General features: G+C 42.1%; 2 protein-coding genes across 3 annotated transcripts in view; both read left to right on the forward strand.

Annotated features, from left to right (window-relative positions):
* The window catches only part of LOC143297962 (protein phosphatase 1 regulatory subunit 12B-like), an 87671-nt gene extending 80197 nt beyond the window's left edge, over positions 1 to 7474 (forward strand). Inside the window, exon 23 of the mRNA XM_076610585.1 lies at positions 6530 to 7474. Coding sequence (XP_076466700.1) covers positions 6530 to 6616 — 87 coding nt within the window. The 3' untranslated portion in view covers positions 6617 to 7474. The remainder of the gene's footprint in view (positions 1 to 6529) is intronic.
* Positions 7475 to 23990: 16516 nt separating this feature from the next.
* LOC143298280 (uncharacterized) overlaps positions 23991 to 25328 on the forward strand; it is a 41376-nt gene continuing 40038 nt past the window's right edge. Inside the window, exon 1 of one of the 2 annotated variants that reach the window (XM_076611096.1) lies at positions 23991 to 24633. In XM_076611096.1, the coding sequence (XP_076467211.1) occupies positions 24274 to 24633 (360 nt within the window). In that variant the 5' untranslated portion in view covers positions 23991 to 24273. The remainder of the gene's footprint in view (positions 24634 to 25328) is intronic. The other variant, XM_076611095.1, reaches the window with a different exon arrangement.

Here is a 25328-nt window from a genome sequence, read left to right on the forward strand (position 1 = left end):
TCCTCTGCTTAAAAAAAGAAGAAGAAGGAAATGATTCCCTTGTATGTTAATATTTTCAAAATCAAGAATATTTTCATGAGGCAGTATGCTTGGCACCTTTGATAAAAATTAGAAGTAATGTTTATCAGAAAGAAATGAAGAGTGATTTTCTAATACTCTGGAGCTTTTTCATGAAAAAAAGAAACTCTGTTGTCATGTTTAACAAGCATGCTGGCTGGCTTATCACTTTGCGACTTGTACTCTGGTGATGATGTATTGTCGCCTACTGGCTGGGTCAACAATTATTAACACTTGCATGCAACAACAACAAAAAAAAAGAGAGAGAAAAAAAACAGGTGATGTCGCTTTTCTTTTTCTGTTGGTCCGGGTTTGTAAATTGTTGAAGCATAGCCCTAGGTGGCGAATGTAACATGATTAACCAGAAGGTTGACAGTTGTTGGTGTCAAACCGTTCCTGTTTGTGTTTGTGATGAAGGAACGGTGTGGTGAGGTTGACTGTGTACATGGTTAATTTAACATTGTGTGGCTTGTGCGTGACCAGCGTCTTGTGTCTTGTGCTCCTGTGCGACAGAAACTGTAACTGCATTGCCTGCATGGTCTGACCGGGGGAGTGGTGAGGCTGGTGTCTCATCCAGCACTGCCTGTGGTACATAGTGACAGACAACAGAACAACACGGGGCGCAGAGTCTTATCTGTCTTTCTGCCAGATGCCAGTTGTTGATGGTAGCATTGTTGTCGTTCGGATTTGTTCAGAATGATGAAACCATCGCACCATCTAGAAATACGCTCAAAGAAAATAATGTGAAATTTGTTCACTCAGTCAAGTGAGTTGGTGTAAATGAACACTGACCTGAAAAACGTTGGGGTTTTTTTTGTTTGTTTGTTTGTTTTTGGGTTTGTTTGTGTTTTGTTTTGTTTTTTGTTTGTTTTGTTTTTTGTTGTTTTTTTTCTTTTAGACAAGGATGGGTTTAAATATGATACTCTGCTTATGTCTGAAAGGTTCATTACATCTTTGTAATGGTTCCATTTGTACACAGCTTCACTGATGTGCACATGTGCTCTCTTTCTCTCTCTCTCTCTCTCTCTCTCTCTCTCTCTCTCACACACACACACACACACACACACACACACACACACACACACACACACACATACATAGTTTCTTATGTGCTGTAATATTTCCATCTGGCTTGCAAGTGTATCCCAGGGCTCAAACTGTTATTATTTATATGTGTGATGATATATTTTGTGTGGTTATGTCCTGTTCCTACTGTTGTAGACTGTGACAGTATGTGACGACGCAATCAGTCAGGAGATGCTGGTTTACAGGGGTTTGTTGTTGTTTTTTTAAACCATGTCTAGTGTCTTTTTGTTTTTAGAATTGTAAGATGAATGATACAGGTAAAGGCACTCTAAACTAAAGTGATTATAAGGCCTGACCAGATGACCAATGTTATATGCGCTTTTATTCTGGAAAACGAAAGGGGTATACATGCGAATAAGAAAGAGAAAGAAAAATACAGGTAACTGATATTAAATTGGACACTTTTGACTTCACTCCTTATCTTTTTCCAACCCCACTGCCCAATTTGTACTGAAATCAATGGTGTCTGTGCTATATCACAGATGTTACTCTAATGGCAATGTCAGCACATCTGCCACTGTTCCTGACATCTGTTGTCAGGTTTAATATCCTTGTCTTCCATTTACAGCTGCTTTTGAGACAAGCTGGATTAAACATGTATTAATTCAACACAGTTTTGTATTGCTCTGAACTTAAGTGTGAGGCTGGCGATGTTTGTTCTCTGTGTGTGTGTGTGTGTTAATGTGACCAGTTTTTTTACTGTTGAGAAATGAAAAGGGGGGAAAGGCAGAAGGGAGTGGTGGAGAAAAAGAAAAAGGGAAGGGAGTGGTGGGGGAATGCTGTCCTTATCATCATCACACCTTCTTCCCCATCCCAACCTCTCAAGTAAACACTGCCCCACCAAAAAAGAAAAATGATTATCATGACCACTTTCAGTTAGTGATGTTCGTAGCCAGAAAATGATCCCAAATGAAGCTGATCTGAAATGAAAATCTAAAACTTGTGTAAACAAACAGTTGTGTCACTTTCATTTTGTATTTGATCGATAAAGGAAAGTGGTTGTGTCATTTGTAAAATATATACCTAGCTTCACGTTGACAGACAACCACGGCAACTCCTTTTCCCCACTTCTCAGCCCTGCCTCACAAATATACTGCGTAACTGTATGTGTTCAGGTTAGTTACTTATAAAACTCCTGTGAAAAAATTGACGGAGTGGTCAGTGTCATGGACAGCATAATGGTTCAGCTGCTTTTTGTTTTCTTTTGCGTTTACTGAGGGGGTTTGAATCCGTTTCATCCCCTCTTTCTTCTCTCATGGCAGGTGAAGTTGGCGGAGGCTGGTGGATCGCTGGATTATTTTAGAGGCGGGTGTGTTGCTGATGTGCGTGCACGATGTTTTTCATCGTGCATGTTCCTCTTGGTGGCTGGGCATTCAAGCTTGCAGAGAGATTGTGTTGTTGTATCATGTTTTATATGTTTCAAAAGTTTCTCATGCAACTGAACAAAATATCAATAATAGGAAACTGAGTGAGCGGAGTTCTAGTACTTCCAGTGCTCCCCACCGGTTTTTCCTATCTTCACTCGAAGGGAGTCAGTCCTTGGAGAAGGACGGTGATGGAACCAGTGCTCAGCGGCTGCTATTCGTTATACCCTCAGTAAATGACTACATGCCCGCCAGATGGGACTGTGTTCTTCATTTCTCTATTTCTTTGTAAGCACCCGTTCGTTCGTGTGCAGAACACTGCATTGGCCAGTGGGTGGTTTTTGTCCTTTGTCCCGTCAGTGAGTCTCCATGATTGACAGCATCGTGGTCTGGGTTTCTGCCTGGCGGGCATCTTTGATGTGTTGGTGCCTCCATCCAGTCGTGGTGCAACATAACGTTGCTCTAGACCACCCGCCTCTCAGTGCTGGCGATGGATCGGCTGAGGGCTTCACTGACATTCCTTACTGAGGGCCTGTCTTAAGTCCGCCAGCATCAGCAACAGTTCTTTGTTCATGTGTCTAAGATTCTAATGTGAACAAACAAAAGAAAGACTATCCTGTGCTTCCAGTTTATTGTGTTTTATTTTATTTTATTTTCCAAAGTCTCCTGGTCAGTTGTCGTTCCTGATGTTTGTTTTTCATTATACTTACCTGCACAGAGAGAGTGAGAGAAAGTTGGACTGAAAAAAACAACCCACTTCCTGTTTTGATATTGGTGAGAGTGAGACTGAGATGCAGTGCCTCCAAGTGGACCTAATGGCTGGTTAGAATGACTGTGATTTCACTTATCAGTGCCTTTGTGAGAAAAATAAGGCTTTAATTCTGCTGCCGTTTTTTTTGTTGTTTTTTTGTTTGTTTGTTTGCTCTTTATGATTTTTTTTTTAATCTATAGATATATACACACATTCATTAAATGCATTACATAATTTCATTTCTGCGTGAGCTTGTTGTGTTGGGGGGTCTGTTGTAGGGTATCTTGGGGCGGGTGCACGTCCGCTTTAGCATGCGTGACAGTCCGTGTCAGAGGCATGTCTTTAGTTTATATGCGTAAATGTGACTGTACGTGTTTGTGCCAAATGTTTTTTTCCAAGTGGTTTTGTTATTGTTTTTTTGGTGTGTTTTTTTTTCCCTCCCCCATCAGGTTCTACAAGAACAATATCAACCATGTTTTCAGCCATGATATGGCCTGCATAGTTGGCAGGGTTATTACTTGTATAAGCAACAATGATAATGATAATAATTTGAGTTGATACTTTGGCTTCTTCATGCAATTGGTTGGGTTTTTTTTTTGTTTTTTGTTTGTTTTTTTAGGGGTGGAGGTGAGGGGGGGATTAATTTAGAGTGGGCTGTCAAGGCTTTACCAGATGGTTGTGTAGTGTATGTGGGTGAGTCCACAGTCTTTTGACACAGTGAAACTGAAAGTGACTTGGTGTTGTAGTTTGTGTGGCAAGTGGTGGTAATATTGTGGGGATGCTGGAGTAGCTTTGTGCTTTTAAATCACCATTTCATGAACAGAAACAATAAACCAGTAAGAAGAAACAAGAAGAACTTGATGCTGTGCTACAATGGTGGCACATAGTGCAGTCTTGTTTTTATGTATCTCTGGCAGCTAGCTATACATTTATACTGCAAGTTGTATGTATGTACTGTAACTGTATATATGTACTTTAAGTAGGTATGTATACCTGCTTATAGTGACTTATTTACATGCTAGGGGTCATATCATAGCACCAGTTAACATCCTGTGTATTAAAAAGAAAAAAAAAGAAAAAAAGATGGGGTCATTTTTTTTGTTATTTTTGTCCTTTTTTTTTTCCTTTTTAATTTTAAGACTTGTCTTTGCTGTCATCTCCTCCACTCTGCCGTCTGACCCAGTTAGTCAAGAGTCGTTTCCAACAACTATCTCTCTCTCTCTCTCTCTCTCTCTCTCTCGCTCTCTCTCTCTCTCGCATGTATTTAACAATTTATACATCATAGTCTGTTTTAGGTTGTTTTGTTATTTTGTTTTGTTTCTCACCTTGGTGATTAGTGAAGTTTTGGCCATTTCTGCCCTTGTAGAAGGTTTTAAACTGTAGAGTAGTAGTGGAAAACCAACTATGTTGAACAGCAGTGGTTAAGGAAGACCAGAAATGACATGAAAATGACTTGATGAAGACGCCTCAAAGAATGGTGGAGTCGTGGTAGAAGAAGCGAGAGCGTAAATATTGATCCCCTGAATGACAACAGCTGGGGAAGGCCTGACTAAGCATGTTGGGTTACGCTGCTGGTCAGGCATCTGCTTAGCAGAAGTGATGAACCGTATATGGATTTGTCTGAATGCAGTGACACCTCCTTGAGAAACTGAACTGAACTGGGGAAGGTGTGGTGGGGTGGGAATCTTTCTCTCTCTCTCTCTCTCTCTCTCTCTCTCTCTCTCTCTATTTAGAGATTTTTTTTGTTTGTTTGTTTGGTGATGAAATGCTGTTAAGCAGAATGTTGCTTTGCATTTAAGGGGATTTAAGAATTAATCCCCGTCACCCCCTTGTCAATAGACCCTTACAGGTAATGACAATAAAAATGTCAAAGCGTCTCTCTCTCTCTCTCTCTCTCTCTCTGTGTCCCTCTTAAAAATTGCTGTCGGGCAACTGTTAGTTTGTGAATAGAATTATTCTTGAAAAAAAAACTATAAGATTACTTATGATACAGATTGTTCTCCATGCTGTCCAGTTGTTGCCACGTCACCCTTTTTTTTAACCCTTTCTTTTCTTTCCCCCATCCCCAAAATTAGTATTTATTTATTTTAAATGTCATGCATGTCATGTTATTAAAATTTGTAACAAATGCTGTATTATTTGTAAACTTCAGCTTAAAAATTTATGTGACTTGGATTTGTACCAGTGACATATTGTTTGCTGAACTTAAAATGACTTGGGATTGGTTGCACAGTTTTACTGTGATGAGAAGTATGATTTATCGAATTAGTGTATAGCTTCAGGAATTTCAAATTGCCTTAATTTCTTTTTTAGATACACCAGTGAGTAAACATGAAGAAGAAAGGAATCCCTGTGACAACCTGTTTTCACTTTTGTGGTATTAGATGAGACCAGGTAGTAAAACAGCCTCAAAAACAGCTATAGGAACAAGGCTGATGCAACGCCCAATGTTCTGTACTGAAATAATTGACCAGTTGAGGATTTGAGACCTGTTTTCATGATCTTAATGTAATTGCAGATTAGTGTCTGCAGCATAAAGTTATTTCTTCTTTTTTTTCTTTTTTTCTTTTTTTTGTAATTAAAGGTTATTAGTGTGTTGATTTATTTATTTAACAGAAATGCCAGAATTTATCAGTTTTTTTAATGTGTTGGGAAACAACAGATGAAGTTTAAGAGTTAATAGGAAATCTATGTAATGTCAGCAAATGCAGCAGCAGTTACTTGAAAGAACTCAAGATTAGTGGGGCATCAAAATAGATACAATGGGCATTGTCAGGCATTATTAAATGATTTTGGTCTTCTTTCAGACATTCAAGTAACTTTCATTGTCAGTTATGCCAGGGTTTGATCAACTCATTTTGGGTAAATAATTACATTGTTCAACTTTTCCCAACAATGTTGGAAAGATACTACTGTGCTTCTTGCTTTGGATGTGTTGATAATGTGTTACTGTTTTTCATTGTTTTTATCTTCTGTCACACATAATTACATTCTCATAGTTTCATATTAAAAGATGTATTTGAAAAAAGTCCAGTTTTTTTTTGGGGGGGGGGGGGGGGGGTTGTTTTTTTTTGCTGACCTGATACTGTGAGTACATCCTTTTTGTGGTTTGTAAAAACAAAAAATAAAAATTTGCTTGTAGTGCCCATGTCTGCGATCCTTCAAACAATACTGGATGGTTTTAGCAATGGTATGGTGGTGTTGAAAGAAGAAAACGAGTGTTGTGCATGGATCACCTGTGACAGCCATGTTGTTGTGGTGTTTTTTGCAGAAGATGCAGGAGCTGAAGGCGGACAACCAGCGGCTGAAGGACGAGAATGGAGCATTGATTCGGGTCATCAGCAAACTCTCCAAATAGCCTCTGCCTTCTCTGAGACCTTCCCTTCACAGACATTGTGATGACGACAACAGCAACAAAACAAAATAAACAAAACAAAAAAAATACACATACAGGTCCAAGATGATGATACTAACAAGCCATCACTCTCTCCATGCCCCGCCCCCATGTGCAATGTCGCTACCGGCGTTGATAGACAGTCACGACAGTGCTGCCACCGCCCCCATCATATCCACACACACCCCCTCCCCCACATCCCCCCATACACCCCTCTGCTGCTTCCCCCACATGGAGGGGGAGAAGGGGGGTGGTGAGGGGGGGGTTGTCCATGCTTTGAGGTGGGGCTGAGCTGTCTGTGCCTTGTCGCTGAATCAGTGTCTGGGGTCGGGTGTACCCCTCCTGGTTTGCTTGACCAGCGCGGTGTCCTGAGGGCAGCAGCGCACACCACAAGCAACGTGACTTGACTCCAGTCACTGCCCCTGCCTCAGTCTGTGCCAGTACCGCTGTTGCTCATGGGTGATTCCTGTGGCTCACTTCTCTCGGTCATGACAATACATCCAAAAGCGAGAGAGAGAGAGGAAAAGGGACCTTCAACAATTTTTTTCATTTTTTTAAATTGCTCTTTTGAAAACTAAGGCCTGAACAGAATTTTATCATAAAATTGAACATTACAGAGCGGCTTCGTAAGAACAGGAGAAAATACAGCTAAAAACCACATATATATTAACAGACTAACTGGTATGACATTAACAAAGGAATCAAGAGAGTTTGTTGCTTGGATATTCTGCCTGAAGATTGAAGATTGTAAAAAAAAAAGATATATATATATATATATATATAAAATATATATATATAAAAGAAGAATAAAAATCAAGCTGAGCCTGCTGTAAAGGAGACTGACTGCATTGTGAGCAGTTTGTATGAAAGGAAGGTGGTGGTGGGAGGAGGGGTAGGCAGGTGGGCGGGGCCTGACCTGGGTAGATGTTTGGTTGGGAACAGGTCAGGGTGCTGACCTTCAGCCCTCACATCGCACTCACCAGTCGGTCAGCTGGGTTGATTGAAATTTTTTTGTACAAAGTCCTGTGGATCTTGTGCTTTTCCTGGATGTTGTGTGGTTAATTTGAACTCTGTTCTGTAGTCTTCCATTAGATGGTCGTCCTGAGTCTTGCAGCTTTTGGATTGGATTGTGCCTTGGTGGATGTGTTGTGTGGTTTGTTTTTTTTTTCGTTTTGTTCTTTCATAAATTGCCAAGGACAGTGTTCTTGTTTGGGTTGTGCTTGATAAAAGTGTGTATCTAGATTCAGCCCATACTGTGGATTCTACTTCTGGGGAGTCTGTTTTATATTGCTTGGTGTTTGGACCCCTCCTTTTGTGGACGTGTGTGTAGGGATCGCTGAACTTTTTGATGGGAGTATTCTGTGGAGGAGGCTTGTCGTTGTGTGTCTTGATCATTCTTTGTGAAACCGTTCCATAGACTTAACCGTTTTTTGGTGGTCTTCTTCTTTTTTTTTTTTTTTTTTTTTTTTTTTTTTTTTTTTAGCTGAACCATTATGGGCAGTTATGTGGTCTAGCTTCGCATGTGGATTCTGTGGTTATTTTAGGAGATTCAGTGCATTGTTTTTTCCTGTGGTTTATATATATTGTGTTTCATTATGGTCAGTATATTCTGTTTTGTGGTCTTCCTTAGATTCTTATGTCTCTTTCAGAGTTCAGTTCAGAGCCTCCCACATGTGGTACTGAAGTGTCGGTTTGTCATTGAAGAAGAGCTTTTTTTGAACAGGTGTTATTGGCCGAGGCGGTTGTTTTGGCATTGTGGGATGGTTGCATGGTCACTGAGCGAGTTAGGTGCTTGTCTTTGTGTTCTCTTGCTGTGCTGGATCTTTCCTGTCTTTGGGTTAGAGTTTCCTCCCTTTGGTTTCTGCGCTGTCCCTTCATTTCGACTCGCGTCTGGGTTTGATGTTGTCGGCTGTGAAATAGTTTTCGTTGAAATGATGTGGACTTATGATGATTGTTTTTTTCTCTCTTTCTCTATCTGTACATGTCTGACTTTGTGTTAAATTGCATGAAACTAGGTGTTGTTGTTGGATACCGTATGGGAAAAAAAATCCAAAAAAAATCATAAAAATAAAATTTTATTGATCTACAGTTTTTTAAATAGCCTGTATTTGCAAATTTATATAAGATTGTAAAAACCGAAATTTGATGCCTTTTTAAAAAATGACTCTTAAGTAGAGATTCTGTATATGAACTTCAGATAGAATAAGATGAATGGATTTATTTACATATATTGTTAGAAACAAACATTTTTATAAATCGTCAACAAATAGCTGCTTTAAAATTAATGACTCATTTGTGTAGGTTCATTCTTTTTTCAGTATTATGAGGTATTTTTTGAATACATACAATACAGTGTTTATTCGATCTATAATGAACTCGTAAATTGAAGAAGCCCAGTTATAAATATCATTACTGCTTCTAACCAGAATAAATTGGAAAAGAGTTCATTGCTTCACTTGTGTATCTGAAACAATGTATATTCAGTTAACCATCTTTACAACTGTTCTCTCTTTTCGTTTTTTTTCCAGCATGAAATAATCAGGATTGTATTTTCTTTCACCATGAACTATCGAAAGCATGAAAAAAACTAAACTCAAAACTTCAAAGATGCTGTTCTTTGAGGCAAAGTAGACGCAAGCAAAGAGAACTCTGGCATGGGAAAACTGAGCAGAACAGCGAACGCTCTACAGCAAAGCGAAGGCACTGGGCAGACTTTCGTGGGTGAGTCTCTCTCTCACCCTGTGTGACAACCAAACTGGTCAAACAAAAACCCCAGGGAAAGTGGCACAGCAGACCTGGTGGGTGGGAAGCAAAGAGACAGAACTCTTCTTTCGTTTGCCCCCCTTTGCTTTTCGCCCACGTCAGACAGCTGATTCAGGCTTGGCCAAGGACAGTTATTTCTCCTACCTGGTTCTCCTGCAGCCAGCGTCACAGTTGGCGTGGGCAGTCGTGCCCCCAGCCTTGTATGTACAGTGAATTATACATAACACCCTTATTGATGTGATTGTATTGTACCCTCTGAGCCTTAGAGGCTCCGTTGGGGTTTTCTGTGTTTTTTTAATATGATTTGTAAGTACATAGCAGGCCTCATATCTTTGACTGTGTTACTTGCTTTACTCCTGCCCCTCTCCACTGCTGTCCAGTGATGGCAGTGGTCTTGGATTGAAGCTTGCCCTTTTTCTTTTTTTTTTTTTTTTTTTTTTTTCTTTTTTTTTCTGTCTTTCACCCTTCTCCTCTTTGCCAGCGATTTATTTTATGTTGAGTCATGTTTTTCTGAAATGAATGTGTACAGAGATGCATCATTGACACCAGAGAAGATTGTGTGGGGTTGGCTCGTCTTTTGTGTATGTGTGTGTATGTGTTTTCATTGCTCTGAACTGCTCCACTGCAGAAAGGTAAGCTATTGCTCCATGCTTTTCTTTGGATTTGTGCATGTGTTTGTGAGATATATAGAGAACTTTGAGACAACTTTGTGGTGCTATATTCAGAACAAAGTAGAGAAATATCACGCTCATGCAATACAGTGTGGCTTGGCTTTAATGGCTAATGCAGTTGTGGTCTGTTTTTTTTTTTCTTCTTTTTTCTCTTTTTTCTGACTTGTGATAAAAGATTATTATTTTTCTTTCTATGATGATGTGCTGAGCACAAGAGCTGGCTGCTGTGTTTTGTTGTGCACACATTCTCAGGGCCGACTGCATTCATCGCTGATTTGATCCATCAGTCAGCAACCTCGCTGCGCTCACACTGGTGCTTTTGTCATCCCATTGCAGTTGCATTTCCCCAATAAAGCTTGAAGCCGTGCTTTTCAGCTAAGTGTTCCACAACTGAAAAGAAATAGTTTGGTCATCTTTTTTCTTTTTCTTTTTCTTTTTTTTTTTCTTAACACGCCTGAATGGTATGAAATAGAATTGTCCCAGTTTCCATTGTCCTGCGGTGATGGCGCTGCAGCATTATGAGTTATGGGAATGTAGGGACCCCCAACTGTCTTGGATCTGTCTGTATCAACTTGAAGGACTTTAACACCAGGGCAGTCAGCCAAAGGCTCATGTTTATATTCAGATAAAGTTTGAGTCAGGAACTTTGTCATTTCTGTCTCTTTCCCCCTACCCCACCTCTCTCACTTTTTTTCTGTTCATTTTCCTGTTTTCATCCGCCCCTCCCCAACAAAGTAGGGATGAGTTTAGTGCAATGCTTCAGCCTGTACAGGGGCTGTTCTAGTCTGGACAAGTCATAACCATTGTTCTGCCCTTCTCTCTGGCTGCCCCTCAGGCATGTCTTTGCCAGTCACCATGACTTGAGACAGAGTAGTGAGGGCTGACCTATCATCATGGACATGCTTTTAGCCCTGGCCCCCCCATGTTGGGATGGGTTGGTCATGTGTGCCAATGGGGAGGGGGTGTGGGGGGGGGGCTGGTAGGCCTAGACTGAGTGCATTGCTGACTTGCTCTGAGATTACTGCTCTGCTGTACGGGGCATGACCTGCCATTTGTCAGTAGACCCTAGTGTGGGATGATGCATCTGTAAATAAAGTGAATACAGTAGGTGCCTATAGACACTAAAGACAATGTCATGATGCGTCTGTACATAGACATGTATAACTTTATTATATAAAAAAAAATAAATAAAAAAACCTAACAGCAAGGACAGCAGTTGATGTGTACATAGACACACCTTTGTAAATATGGTTGTACATTTTTTTGAAACAAGCAAAATTTATTTATATGTGTTGATGCACCCCCACCCCCACCTTCCCAATGCAATGTTGTGTTGTTGTTTTTTGTGATCACAAGATCTCATTGAAAAATGAGGTGGTTCTGTTCCTTCTTGTGGAAGGAACATGTGACTGATGTTCGTACAAGTGTGGAAGGCTCATGACTTTCATTTATCATGAAGTGCACTGTGGTGTATGTGATGGGAGCTGTCTGTATATCTGCCATCAGTTTGATATCGTCAGCACAATTTTATTTGACAATTTTTGTTTCATTTGTCAGCTGTTCTCCTGTGAGTGATGCATGTACTTCTCCACTGTCTGCAGTACTGTATCCTGAAATCTGTAGCATTGTCAGTGACGGAGCTGACAGAATTATTGTCTAGCTATAAAACACTTGCTGTATTTTGTTTTGATGCGTACCTTGTGATGGGAGCAGCCATGGTGCTGCTGCCCCAGACTGAGGTACTAACCAAGCTTGCCAAGTTAACAGTGTGAGACCTTGATCTTCTGCCCCTCACAGTCCCAGACCGCTGGCTTCAGTCGTCTCTGTTCTGCGTTACCGGAGATCATGGCAAGGTCATGGATGAGTGACCTTTGCCCTGATGTTGGGCGCGGGGTCAGGGAACCCCTTGGGTGACATGCTGGACCCAAGGCCTGCCCGCGGCCTGCAGTGTGGGAGGCTGATTGTCACGGTAACGCTTTGTCAACTGCCATGTCGACTGACCTCTTGTCGACCTCCGCAATGGCCCCCTGTGGCTCTGGCCCGACAGCTTTAGGGTGGCGCTGTTGTCAGGCCCAGGCCAGCTCGTGAAGCGGCTGTGGCTGCCACACCTGCTGGCTTCATGCCTGACCGGCGTTTTTCACTTCTGCAGGTGACATGTTGGATCTGCAGTCTGCTGCCGGGTGGAGGTGTGTGTCCCTCTGCTGTGCTGGTCTCCACAGTTCTGTCCCTTGTGTCTGTCTGTGGTCTGTTGTCTGTCTGTCTGTAGTCTGATGTCCGGGTGGTGAGGCCAACATCTATGATTTAGTTGTCTGTGGTGGTTAGGTGTTCTACAGCATGGGAATGTCTAGTTTCCGTCCACTGCTATTGCAGGCAGTGTGTGTGTGTGTGTGCTAGGTGTTGTCAGACACATCTGTGGGAACAAGTGAAGGGAAGTGTTGGGAGGCCAGCAAGCAAGGACACAGTACAGGGGGACATACTACCACTCCTGTTTGGTATTAACAATATCATGTGCGTGTGTGTGATCATCTGACAGTCTGAGATGCATGTTAAATTAAAAAGAGAGAAAGAGACACACGGTTGTTTTCTTCAGCTGTGTGTCCGAAGTGGAAGTGTGTTCCATTTCATGGTCGCTCGTGCATGTGAATGTGATGTTAACTCTGATGTGGTGTTGTATCGAAAGAGAGGTAGTGTTGCCAGGAGCAGTGATGTTGGTGCTAAGTGTACTGCTTCTGTGTGTGACGCCTTTCTGCCAGTGCTGTGGTGTTTGTGGAGTGAGTGGACGTGAATCTCAACAGTGTGCTGTTTGTGGGGAGGGATGACTGCTGTGGTGTCAACATGTCCCTCCTGTGATTGGGAGATGTAGACGGTATGTGTGTGTGTGTGAGTGACATGGTGGGGGAGGGAGGGGGGGTTGGTAGTAGAAGTAAAGAGGTGGACATCATCTGATGGGTTGGTTGGTCATTCGTCATCTTCCACAGCATTCAGTTATTGTCTGTTTCTTTGTTACACTTCTCTGCTATTCTCAGGCTTTATGCTTTTCTCTTCTTTTTTTTTCTTTTTTTTTTAATTGAGTAATTTCTGAGGTTGTCAACTTCAGTTTTCATTTTGCTTCCCCCCCCCCCCCCCCCTTTATCCATCTCTCTCTCTCTCTCTCTCTCTCTCTCTCTCTCTCTCTCTTCATTCAGATTGTTCAGGCAAAACAAGTAGTACATCAACCAACCCATCACAGTTGGTGTTCATTGTCTTGGTGACTGCCATCCATTCAGTGTGAAATCGTTTTGCTGTTGAGTGAGAGAGAGAGAGAGTGTGTTTGTGTGTGTGTGTTGTTGTAATGTTTTACTGTTCTGTCATGAAGCTGGCTGGGTGTCAGTTTCCTGGTCCCCATGTTGGGTAAGTAACAGGTGGTCAGATCAGGCTTCTGGTCATCTGGCTGCTCAGCTTTTTTTTTTTTTTTTTTTTTTTTTTTTAACCTCTCCTTTGTTAGCAGTGTACTACTACCCTTTGTGTGTTTCTTTTGTTGTGTGTTGTACATGCTGTTCTTGATCAGTTCTGTCTGAGAGGAAATAGATTTAATCAAAGGGAAGACCGGATTATTTTAGTGGCAAGGTGGGAGGGGGGGTGGGGTTGGACAGTGTAAGAGAAGAACAAGAGGAGAATCAATCAGAAATATAGAAGTAAGGCATCAGTGGCAGATAAGATGTTCATCAGCCTCAGCAGATTGGTACAAATAACATGCAGTTTTGAAAATGAGTTCTATGCCATCTCTTCTAAGTCCTTGTTTTGTTGTTGTTGTTGTTTTTTGTTGTTTTTTCAACAGAAACAGAATAGTGAAACTGAAATTAGCTCTTGCTTTGAGCTTTGGTGAGGACAGTGAGAAGAGACCAGGCAAGAGACTGAGAAGAGGAAAGCCTTGTGATGATGACCGTGGAAATGAAGCCCACGTCGGCAGATGACATGTTCCGTGCTCTGTGCTTTGCTCACAATCAGTCTGTGGTTAGAAGGCCCACTGGTGTTTATTCTCTGCTTTCTTTACTATTCTGAAGATGTTCTTTCACCCTGACTGGAAAGATGGTAAAAGAGTAGTGTGATGAAGGAAGGGGTCGAGTCTTTTTTTCTTTTTTTCTTTTTTTTCTTTTCTTTTTTAAAGGCATGTGATAACTTTCAAGTGAACTAAGGGAGATAAATCATATGAAGAAAAGGTCCATTGTGCCCAAACGGGTCATTTACTATTGCATCAATAAAGTAGAACATTGAATATTTTCTATTGATTACATCGATTCAAGGAGGGGATCCAGGTAGTTTGTTTCCACTTTAGTTTTTCAAGCCATCTTGTGCTGATGTCATGTGACTTTCACCGACTGGTACATCCTCTCTACATCACTGTAATATTTATCTGGGGTCTGTTTGGTGGATGGACAACCTTCACAATTTCAAACTGAGAAATAAATGAGGACAGAATGCAGGATAACTCACATGCTCTACTAATGCTTTTGCTGAACAGTTGCTAACCAGATAATTGTTTGACAAATCCCTCCTAATAAACAAACAGTGCAGCCTTATGAATCTTTTATTTACCTCAGCATACGATGATTAGCAACGTTTCTGACATGCCACCATGAGCCTGAAAAATGCCAGTGAAAAGGGATGATACACCAAGGCTTCATTGTCGACACTTAAATTTTAACTTCTTGTTGGAGTGAAGTGAATCATTTTGGTGATGCTGCTGATTTCAGTCAACTCCTTTCTCTGTCATTGTTTAGTTGAATCCTTGTTGAGCATTTGGTTTGGTTTTAACTAATGAGCTGCAAATGGTGAGTTAAAGCAATTGCCACAAAGCTGTCTTTCGATGTTTATTAAGCTTTTATGTTTTCCACCCATGTAGTAAGGGCAGAGAGATCAAGATGAAAACGGCACTGTTTAGGCAGTGACATGTTCTTTGTATGTTCTCCAGTTTAATCTTTAAATTATGGATGTAAACAAACAGGGAATGAAAGATCAAAAACACCTCAAATTAATATTTGTTGGAGTTGGAGGTTGGTTCAGATTGTAAAGGGGACTTTGTATGTATGTGTTGTTTGTATCTTTTGTGTATGTGATCTGTCCAAAAATATTATATATATATATATATATATCTATTGAAATTGCTTGAATGTCAGAAAGGAGGTTATATTTGTCAGCAATATACCCGTTTTTTAATCTGTGATTGATGTAAAGGAAATGTTCATGAATTACACTGCTACTTAAGGAAAAATCTGCAATTTGATATTCGAAGCATTTTGTACACTGTCGGTGTAAAGGGACCTTTAATGTTCATATGTGAATAATACTTTTGTAGGAAACAGCCTTGGTGATGTGTCCTTATATATCAGTGTGAAATATGCTTGTGCAGATGTGTGTTGTCCATGAATGAAATGATTGGTGTTGTTGCCTGACGAGTATGGAGCAGTTCAGAGCATGATGAAAACAAGACGTTGCAGACAGGAGGAGCAGGGGGAAAATCTGCTGTAGTTTTTTTCCCTGCACTATTTGTGTCTGAAGAAACCTCTGATCACATCTTGGTTATGGTGCATTGATGCAACTCTGTATATACTTGTTGGTTTGTCACTACTTTTTTTTTTTCTCTCGGCCAGACATAGCATTTTATGCCACTTTGTTTTTTTCCCTCATTTCTATAGGCGTTTGTAAACCTAACAACTCACCCCTACCCCCAAATTAAAAGCATCTCGTATGTACTTACTGGAATTGTTCACAGAAATATATCCTTGCAGCCTAAACATTATGTACACAGACGGGTGTATAGTTCTATCGTTTCACATTTTCGTACCTGCCATACGGCCTTTTATTACAGTGTAGACTATACACCCTGAATTGTGCGATATCGCCACTTCCTCACATTAAATATATGTATGATACATCTATACAGTTAACATGTACAATATTGATAGGTTTTGTGAACCTCTTGCCTCTTTCTTTCTTTTTTTAAAAATTTTTTATTTTAATTTTTTTTCTTGAATATGAAGCTGGCTGCTGTAGATGTCTACAGCACTGTCCAATCAGTGTTCTGTTTGGTAACAACATCATGGTTGTCTTAGCTGGAATGTATAGCACCACAATTTACCCATTTAATAAATAATATGTTTTGGGATTCCCTTCACAGTGTCTGGTTGTATGAACATGTCTGCTTGTATGAATGTATTATGTTGTTGATTTTTTTTTCCCAAGAGACAACAATCTAGTCATGGTTGAGTTGTCTGGTGCAGTCACAGAGAGTGAGAATGTGAACAGCTTGTACTGCATGAAACTTGATTTCAATCAGACATGTTTCAAATGGTGGCCTCCAAGGAAGTGAGAGAATGTTCCGGTACAGGATAAAATCTCACTCCAGAATCTTCTCCCCTTCCAATAGACCTTGAGCGATGGTCTGGATGAGACAAGAAATGGAGGTCACATGTGCAACATTCGCTTTTTGCATGTAAAAAGAACCCACAGCAACAAAAGGGTTGTCCCAGGGAAAATTCTGAAAAAAGAATCTACTCCGAATGTGAAATAAATACACTTGTACACAGGGAAACAAATACACTTGCACAAAGGGTGAGGGGCGGGGGGAGGGTGTTGCTGCACTGTGGCATTATGTTCACCAGGGGAGAATAGCCAGGACTTCATACAGAGAAATCTGTTGACAAAAATTAATCAGTACAATTCAGTACATGTGAATAGGTCACAAAACACATGCAGATGTATGATAAATACAGCCTGCAACCTGTAGCCTGACATTACTTTGTATGAAGTAAAATTATTCTCTTTTTTATGTCCCATTACCACCTGCATGTTTCAAAGGCATTAATCCCACACCGCTCATCAGGAGTTTCATGTACAGAGCAACACTACAGTCACAGCACCTGCACCCATGATAGGTCAGATTCATAGCTACCAACCATTCCTGATTTTTAGGAATATTCCCGCATTTTAGCACTAATTCCGAAAATACGATTTTCTGCATATTTTTCCAAGTTTTGAAACTTCATCAACAACAACAAAACGTGAGAAACTGAACCCTCTTGCTGGGTCCGCACACCGATCCATGTTTTTCAACTGGAAAACAGTTAATGCACACGTGCAAGGCGCCAGTGCTGTTCTACCAGTGCAGCAAATCAGCGGGAAAAAAAGGGTTTATCAGCACTTTACTTCACAGTATAAGGAACAGTTTTCATAAAACTATGTTGATTCTTGTCACGCTTCCCTCCCAAACCTACTCCCCAACAGGATTCCTAATTTTGGGTCTGAAAGTTTGGCAGTTATGGGTCATGAGACAATGCACCAGAGGAGACCCAGCACTGCGGTAATGCTTCAACATACACAGGTCACAACCTAATAGCCCCCCTACAAATGATGTTCATTAATCATTGAGTTGCAGAGCCAGACAGAGTGAGCATCCCCTGCAGAATGGGCAAGGCCAACACATCCCTCTAACAACAGTCCCTCGTGAATCTGCCAACACCAAAGATTTATCAAAGACTTTGACAGGGATTCAGAACAGACATTGAAGTAGAGGGGAAATTAGACGGGTCACCATGAGAGCAAAAACCACAGAATCGGGGACTTTTCACCCTTAGATTGACAGTGAATAATGATGATGTGATAGTGGAGGTCCGTCTATGTTGGAGACTTTGTGACAAAGTTGTAACCCTCCCTTTCTTTCAAACTAAATCCTAACATCAACCAAGCATAAGATATACAGACATTTGCAGTGTTAGGTTATTTCAGCAACACTTCCAAAGATTCATGCACAAAATGGATAATCAGCAACTTTGTGGTTCCAGTCTTCTTATTTAATTCCATGGCATGAACACTTTCTCTTCTCTGCAGAAATTCCATCATTTTTTCTCAACAATTCATCGATTTTCAATTTGTTCATTGCAGGCTTTCAGTGGGAGGGAGAGAGGAGGGGGTCAGTCACCAAAGATAAGTCCAGTGGGGAGTTCAGTCCTTCAGTTCAGTAACTCGAGGCGTCACTGCATTCAGACAAATCCATATACATTACACCACATCAGCTAAGCAGATGCCTGACCAGCAGCATAATCAATTGCATTTAGGTCTTGAGAAATATATATATATATATATATACACACACACACATATATATATGGATAAGCTATCAAATTGATGAATTAGTGGGGTGAAGGGGGTATTCAAAAAGGTAAGCAAGTAGATATGTAAATAATATATAGAAAAAATTACTAGTATGAATAACAATGACAATAACAAGTAGATGGTCAAGTTAGCAAAGAAATGTAAATAAACACACACATGCACAAAATATTCAGTCTCACAGATACAAAAGCACAAATATCTGTACACAGGCCCAACACTACACATAAGCACACACACACACACATTCCCCATCTCCCTCATTACCCTCGTCCCACCCCCACCCAATCCCTCAAGTTCCCCCACACGCACATTTCTACGTATCGCAGCTTCCACGGCATGCACACACACATCGTACACAAATGCGCGCACGCACTATATGCCCATACCCCCAAAACACAGCACACACACACATGTCCATAGATATACACACACTCACACATTATAATACTCCATAACTCCCACAATACAGACATGCACACACACACTCTATCCTCTACACACACACACAAATCGTAGCTCTCACGACGTCCCCCCCACCCCCCCTGCTTTCACAGTTCCCACTGGCACACACACATACTCACGCACATACGCAAATACACACATGTATGCACTCGCACGCGCACATAGTTCTCCTGACACATACGTACACGTACATGTACATACTCGCGCGCGCGCGCACACACACACACACACACACACACACACATACACAAATATGCAGTCTCACATATTCGAAACTACAAACAACTGTACACAGGCCTAACACTACACGTGACAGCACACGAGCCACGACACATAAACACACACTCACACACTCATTCCCCATCTCCCACATTACCCTCGCCCCACCCCACTCCATCCCCATTCCAACGTAGCACCCCCCCCCCCCCCCCCCCCCCCCCACACACACACACACACACATTGAATCTGAAAGTTGCGCATTGCCTCGTGCCACTAAAGGCTTCCCATACCACTTTCACGTTTTTGCGTGAGGTTTTATTGAGTCCGTTAGAATCATGGCATGTTGGTTTCCATGTGTACGAAACTGGAGAGCATATGTCACAGCTTCAACTTCCATTGAAAGGTTGGAGGTTGTGCCTTTGTACGCGGCATTTGTAACTTTGTACGCTGCATTCAAAGTCACAACATCACAATGGAAATTGAAGCAATTTCACAGCAAGCTGTCCAGTGGCTGTTATCCGTCCCTATGCCTTCAAATCAACAGGCAATGATTCTGACTGACTCCATAAACCTCTAAAAAAATAATAATAAAAATAAATAAATAAAAAATTTTAATAAAAAAAAAGTGGAATGTGGGAGCCCATAAAGGCATGAGGCAATGCACAACATCTAGATGAAAAAGATTACATGGATGTACTGCTCTGGCCATGCAGGTGTTAAAGGAAATAAGCAAGCCGACATACTGGTAGTGCAACTAGAACAACCAGCAGTCTGCGCCATGGAAGATGGTTAAGAAAAGTGAAAGAGTACCTTTTAAACCAGGTACCATCAGTCGCCCCACAGAAAGAATGATAGAGAGAGGGAACAGCCGTAAGTCTACCCTGAAAGGTAAAGCACGATCCATTACCAATCTAACACTGTACGCGTATAGGCTTATTTTTGCTTTTAAAAAAAATATCAGTCATATCTAAATAAAAAATAAAATAAAAAAATAATAATAATAAAAATAATTTTTTAAAAACCTGAATCACTCGAGTCGTACGTTCTGGAGTTTACTGACTGATATGCCCTGCGGGGTGATGTGTTTATGCGTATATCACTTCACACTATACTTTTCATACTTAAAATTTGACTGACATTGAGACTGCATGAAACTCTCACAAGTGCTCACTGGAACGCATTTTTAGTTGCCATCGCTCACGTCAGTCATAGACATACAGACTTCATCTGCACGCGCGCCCGCACACACGTAAAATTCTTTCGCCATTCTTTGCACAGAAGACTTGCTCACTTGTAAATCGCTTGCAACTTCTCAAAGAGATTTGTGGGTCCCTGGCCTCTCCTCCTGGGATTGAATCAGTTCCTCAACACGGTTCTTATTCTCCTCCAAACATGCAGTCGTGGGTCTCCCACTGTCAATTTTACGTGCTACTGACCCTGTAGTTCGTATTTTAGCGGTAAGTCTATTTACAATGACATGACTCCACCCCTTGTCCGGAAATTCCTTTACGATCCTTCTTCCACCCCAGCCTTTGCCTTGAAACAGTTTTCGATGGTAACCTTATCACTTTCACTCAAAGGCATGGTTGATCCTTCCAAACTGAAACTTTGGACATAACTGATTTTGGATACAGACGAAAAAAAAAAAAATCAATAGACTTGACACCCAGACAGGCTATTTTTTTTAGATCGACACTGATTGACAGATGCCAACACCTGGCAGCTGGCATGAACATGATGAACTGAGGTCACATTGTACAGCTCTGATATTGGATTTTTTGACATGCTGTTTTGAATTTGACAATACTCACATAATCTGCGTCCGAACTTTTAGATATTTTACAGACTTGTTGATGATACCCTAAAGTTTCTGAGTAAAAATTTTCAATGAATTCGATTTCTCTATCACTGTGAAAATACTTATCAAAAAGCTGTTCACTTTTGGGGGGACACCCGATACATACATACATAATCGTTAATGACCCCCCTCCTCCCCCTCCATAATGCCGTTCTCTAACCCTAAAGGTTTTATTTTTCCAATATGGACGGAAGCCTTCCAAAAGTGCATGATCGGTTTTCCCCCCAATATGGCTGTCTTCCAACCAGTAATGACAGCTGGTTGTTGTTGAACCCCCCCCCCCCCCCCCCCCCCCCCCCGTCCCCCCATCCCCCCACCCGGCCACCATAATGCCGTCTTCCAATCCCGGGTAAGGGGTTTATTTTTTTCAGTATGGAGGCCTTCCAAAAGTACATGATCGTTTTTTCCCCCAGTATGGCTGTCTTCCAACCGGTAATGACAGCTGGTTGCTTTGTTGTTGTTGTTTCAGTGTGGCAACTCTCTAGCCTTTACCAACCGATTCTTCCCAATATGGCCACTGCCACGGTTTAGCCTTTACTAACCGATTCTTCCCAATATGGCCACTGTTTAGCCTTTACTAACCGATTCTTCCCAATATGGCCACTGTTTAGCCTTTACTAACCGATTCTTCCCAATATGGCCACTGTTTAGCCTTTACTAACCGATTCTTCCCAATATGGCCACTGTTTAGCCTTTACTAACCGATTCTTCCCAATATGGCCACTGTTTAGCCTTTACTAACCGATTCTTCCCAATATGGCCACTGTTTAGCCTTTACTAACCGATTCTTCCCAATATGGCCACTGTTTAGCCTTTACTAACCGATTCTTCCCAATATGGCCACTGTTTAGCCTTTACTAACCGATTCTTCCCAAAATGGCCACTCTTTAGCAGTCAGTGAACGACAGTTTTTGTCCAATGTGGCCGCTCTCCAGCAAATTGAACCCTGAATGATCTTTCTTCTTCAGTCTTCTTCCTCCAGTATGGCCACTGTGACTCTCCAGCGCAGCCATTACTGGCATTATTTCCGATGTGACCACTCTCTAGACTTTTTTGCTTGTTTGTTTTTCTTTCGTCCATCATTACAGATATATTTTTCAACATGCACGCCCTCTAGCCATTAATGACCATTTTGCCTTTATTTTATTCATTATTATTACATGATTGGTTGTTTTTTCGCCAAGCGTTCACGACCGTCGTTTGACCCACAGACATCTGTATAGATGTATATATATATCTCAATGGTTTGACCGCCGGTATGGATGAATTCAACGACCTGTTGGCATTTCGCTCTAAAGGTCAAGTGAGTTATTCGTGGCTGTGGTCTTTTCCGTGAAGGGTGGTGTCGTCGAGGCGTTGGCGACGGTCCTCGGCCGTGTGGTCCTGTATGGGAGCTGATTAGTCCTGGCCGGCGGTCCCGAAGGGAGGGTCCTCGAGTCGCTGTGTCCTGGCCGTCGGCGTGCTGGCCGGGGTGTTTGCCGCAGTCCGAGACCCACGGTGGTCCGTGCTGACCATTTGAAAGATCCGAATCATTTTATGGCTTTATTCGTGACGTCACGCTGACAGTCTCACACGCCACCTATGACGCGTCACGGTCCCTCGGCACAATCATTGACAGCCGGTCTCAGTGATAAGCGACTCCAGACGGCGACAGTTTCCGACTACGCCACAGTGCTTCCTTATCGCCTCCGTCCCCGAGTCCCTCGTCAACTGCCTTAAGGTCTGGGAGATGACGGACAAGAAACATGCCCGAACCCAACATGACATACTACTCAGTCATTATGACCGTCACGTATCCCGACTGAATGACCTTGATTTGATTAATGATGGCCTTGACTCGCTGTTGTTCCGACAGTCTCAGTAATCTCACTGTCTGTGATCATCTACACTAACAACAACAATTAATGTGAGAGATGTCAGTCAGTGTTTACTGATGCTGTGCCGGACAACACTCCACCTTGACTCAGAAGTTCGACCACTAGTGACGGTTCAGTGATGGCGACGGCCGGCACACTCAGTCGTGATACACTGACACACCGACACACTACACTGACACACACACACACACACACACACACACACACACGACACACACATACACACTGGCACACACACTGACACACACACACACCGGCACACTCGGACACACTGCACACACACACACACACACACACAGTGGCACACACACACACACACCGCCGTCTGACACGCACACACGGCTGTCACACACACACACACACACCGGCCGGCGGCGGCCGCGCGCGCGCGCGCGCGCACACACACACACACACAAACACACACACCTTACCACACACCACAGCACACCACACACTGAGTCACGTCCGTCGATAAATAAACATGCAAGGTTTGAAATAGACCAGGCTATATTGGTATGACGAAATTCATTTTCTCGATCAGTGCAAGACTGAACTGGGAGAATATAATTCATCAGAAAACCGGCTAACTGCATCAGTGCTCGTCAAATGCCAGCACATTGTTGGCTAAACTAAAGAAGAGACGTTTATCGACTTTTTGTGACTGTGTCTTTTAAACTGGCTTCTGGATCAACCGGTGCTGGGCCGGTTTTGATGACAACGATTCTTATTCACACACACACACACACACACACACACACACACACACACACACACACACACACACACTGACACACACAGCCGGAGTATGATTTTTGTTATCTTTTTCTTTGATCAGGTGAATTCACTTTGGAAATGTCTTCCTATTTTCAAATCACAGAGAATCAGTATTGCATTTCACTGAAGTTATCCTGCCGTCGGTGCCGGGTCATCCATGGTGCTCATAGAGCCGGAAACACAACATATACTACTGTTATTGTGCCACGGTGACTTTTTCGACTCGCTGAATCTGGTAATTGCTAGGGCGAATAGTGGTACTTGGTTAATTAGTCACGCTGGAGGTAAGCCGCTGGCTGTGGACAAAACCCTTTTAACTACAATAATTTATTCAGAAGCGGTACTCGTACCACACTCAGTTTACGATCGTCGAACGCAACATCTAAGGTGGAATACTGCACGCTGCCAAATATCAAATAACTACACGGTATGAATAAACCGATTAATTTTTAACACGCAAGCTCACGCACACATTTTCTAAGCCCAACTAAAAACACGCGACACGAAACTATTCCAAACATTCGGAGATGACGTAATGCTGATGTCACCAAAGGTAGGAGGCCAAAGCGAGGCCTGTGTGAAGTTGTAATGTCGATCGCCATACATCACTAACAGTCTGAATGGAGTTTGGGTTTCATCGTCATTTTTCCCACCCCACTGGACAGTAGCAGTGTCGTGACAGCTGCCAGCCACACGGAGGAAGTGACCTTCACAGACAATGCTGTTGGCTTGACCCGTTTTCTGTGCAGATTGGATCGTAGTTGTGGGATTTCCGCTGCCAGCGCTGACTGCGAGAATCGAAGTGCAGTCGTCTGCATTGCTTTGCTTGTGTGGGAGTCAACAAGCATGGCGTCGAGTTCGGTCAGTCAGGAGAGTCTGGATATGGATGATTTTGACACAGCGGCTCGTAGAAATCGTATCAGAACGCATCGAGGTCGAGCAATGCCGCATCGAAGTGGTGAGAGAGAAGGAACGGGTGATGTGCATGACGGGCGAGAGCGTGACCACCAGAACGGTGACACCGGTGACAGTGCACTTGGAATAGGAGATCACGAGTCGCCCACGAGAAGTGCTGCCGCCCGAATCAAAGATAAACAACGGAGCCGCGCCAACCACACACATAAAGGAAAACCTGGCCCTAAGGACAAAAGAAAACTGAGGGAGAAAAGGAGAAGTACGGGAGTTGTACATCTTCCGTCCACTGAGGTGAGTGAAGTGGTCCAGCAATATTTCAAATATTTTTTGTCACATCGATTGAAAATGTGTCACTCGGAATTACCAATACATTTTAGAATGCAAAGTCTTTTTGTTTTGTTTTGAAAAATAGTTTAACTAAATCAAAACTCTTCAAATGTTAAGTTTCATCCATTGTACAGTGACAGTTCATTATTCAAAATTTATTGTTGAATACACTCTGTAAAATACTCAGAAGAATAAGGTGATCATTTTTCAAACCAGTTTCTCATTTTTCATCCAGATTCTCAAGAACTCAATTTCTTAGAATCTGTCTGTTGGTATTGTTGGCTTAATTCTGTTACACACAAAGAGTGTGGAGCAAAGACATTGGTCACACTCACAGCATGCATTGAGAGCAACATGGAATTTAGGAATAAATCAATTACTCTTTCCCAGGCTGGCAGTCAGTTGCATGATGTGTAACTGTGTTGACACCTGGTGAACAGTTGCCAAGGGCACCAGGCCAGGAACTGGGGCCAGTCTGATCACATACATCACTGGTGGCGTTTACATACCACTGTTAGTGTTATTAAGTGTTATTTATTTATCTGCTTTGGCTTTAGCTTTAAATATCTGTTTGTTTAGAGATTAGATTTGCTGCATTCGTCTGTGTGTGTGTGTGTGTGTGTGTGTGTGTGTGATGTGCAGGGCTGTAGTTTCAATGG

This window comes from Babylonia areolata, chromosome 23, assembly GCF_041734735.1.
Source record: "Babylonia areolata isolate BAREFJ2019XMU chromosome 23, ASM4173473v1, whole genome shotgun sequence".
Classification (NCBI taxonomy): domain Eukaryota; kingdom Metazoa; phylum Mollusca; class Gastropoda; order Neogastropoda; family Buccinidae; genus Babylonia; species Babylonia areolata.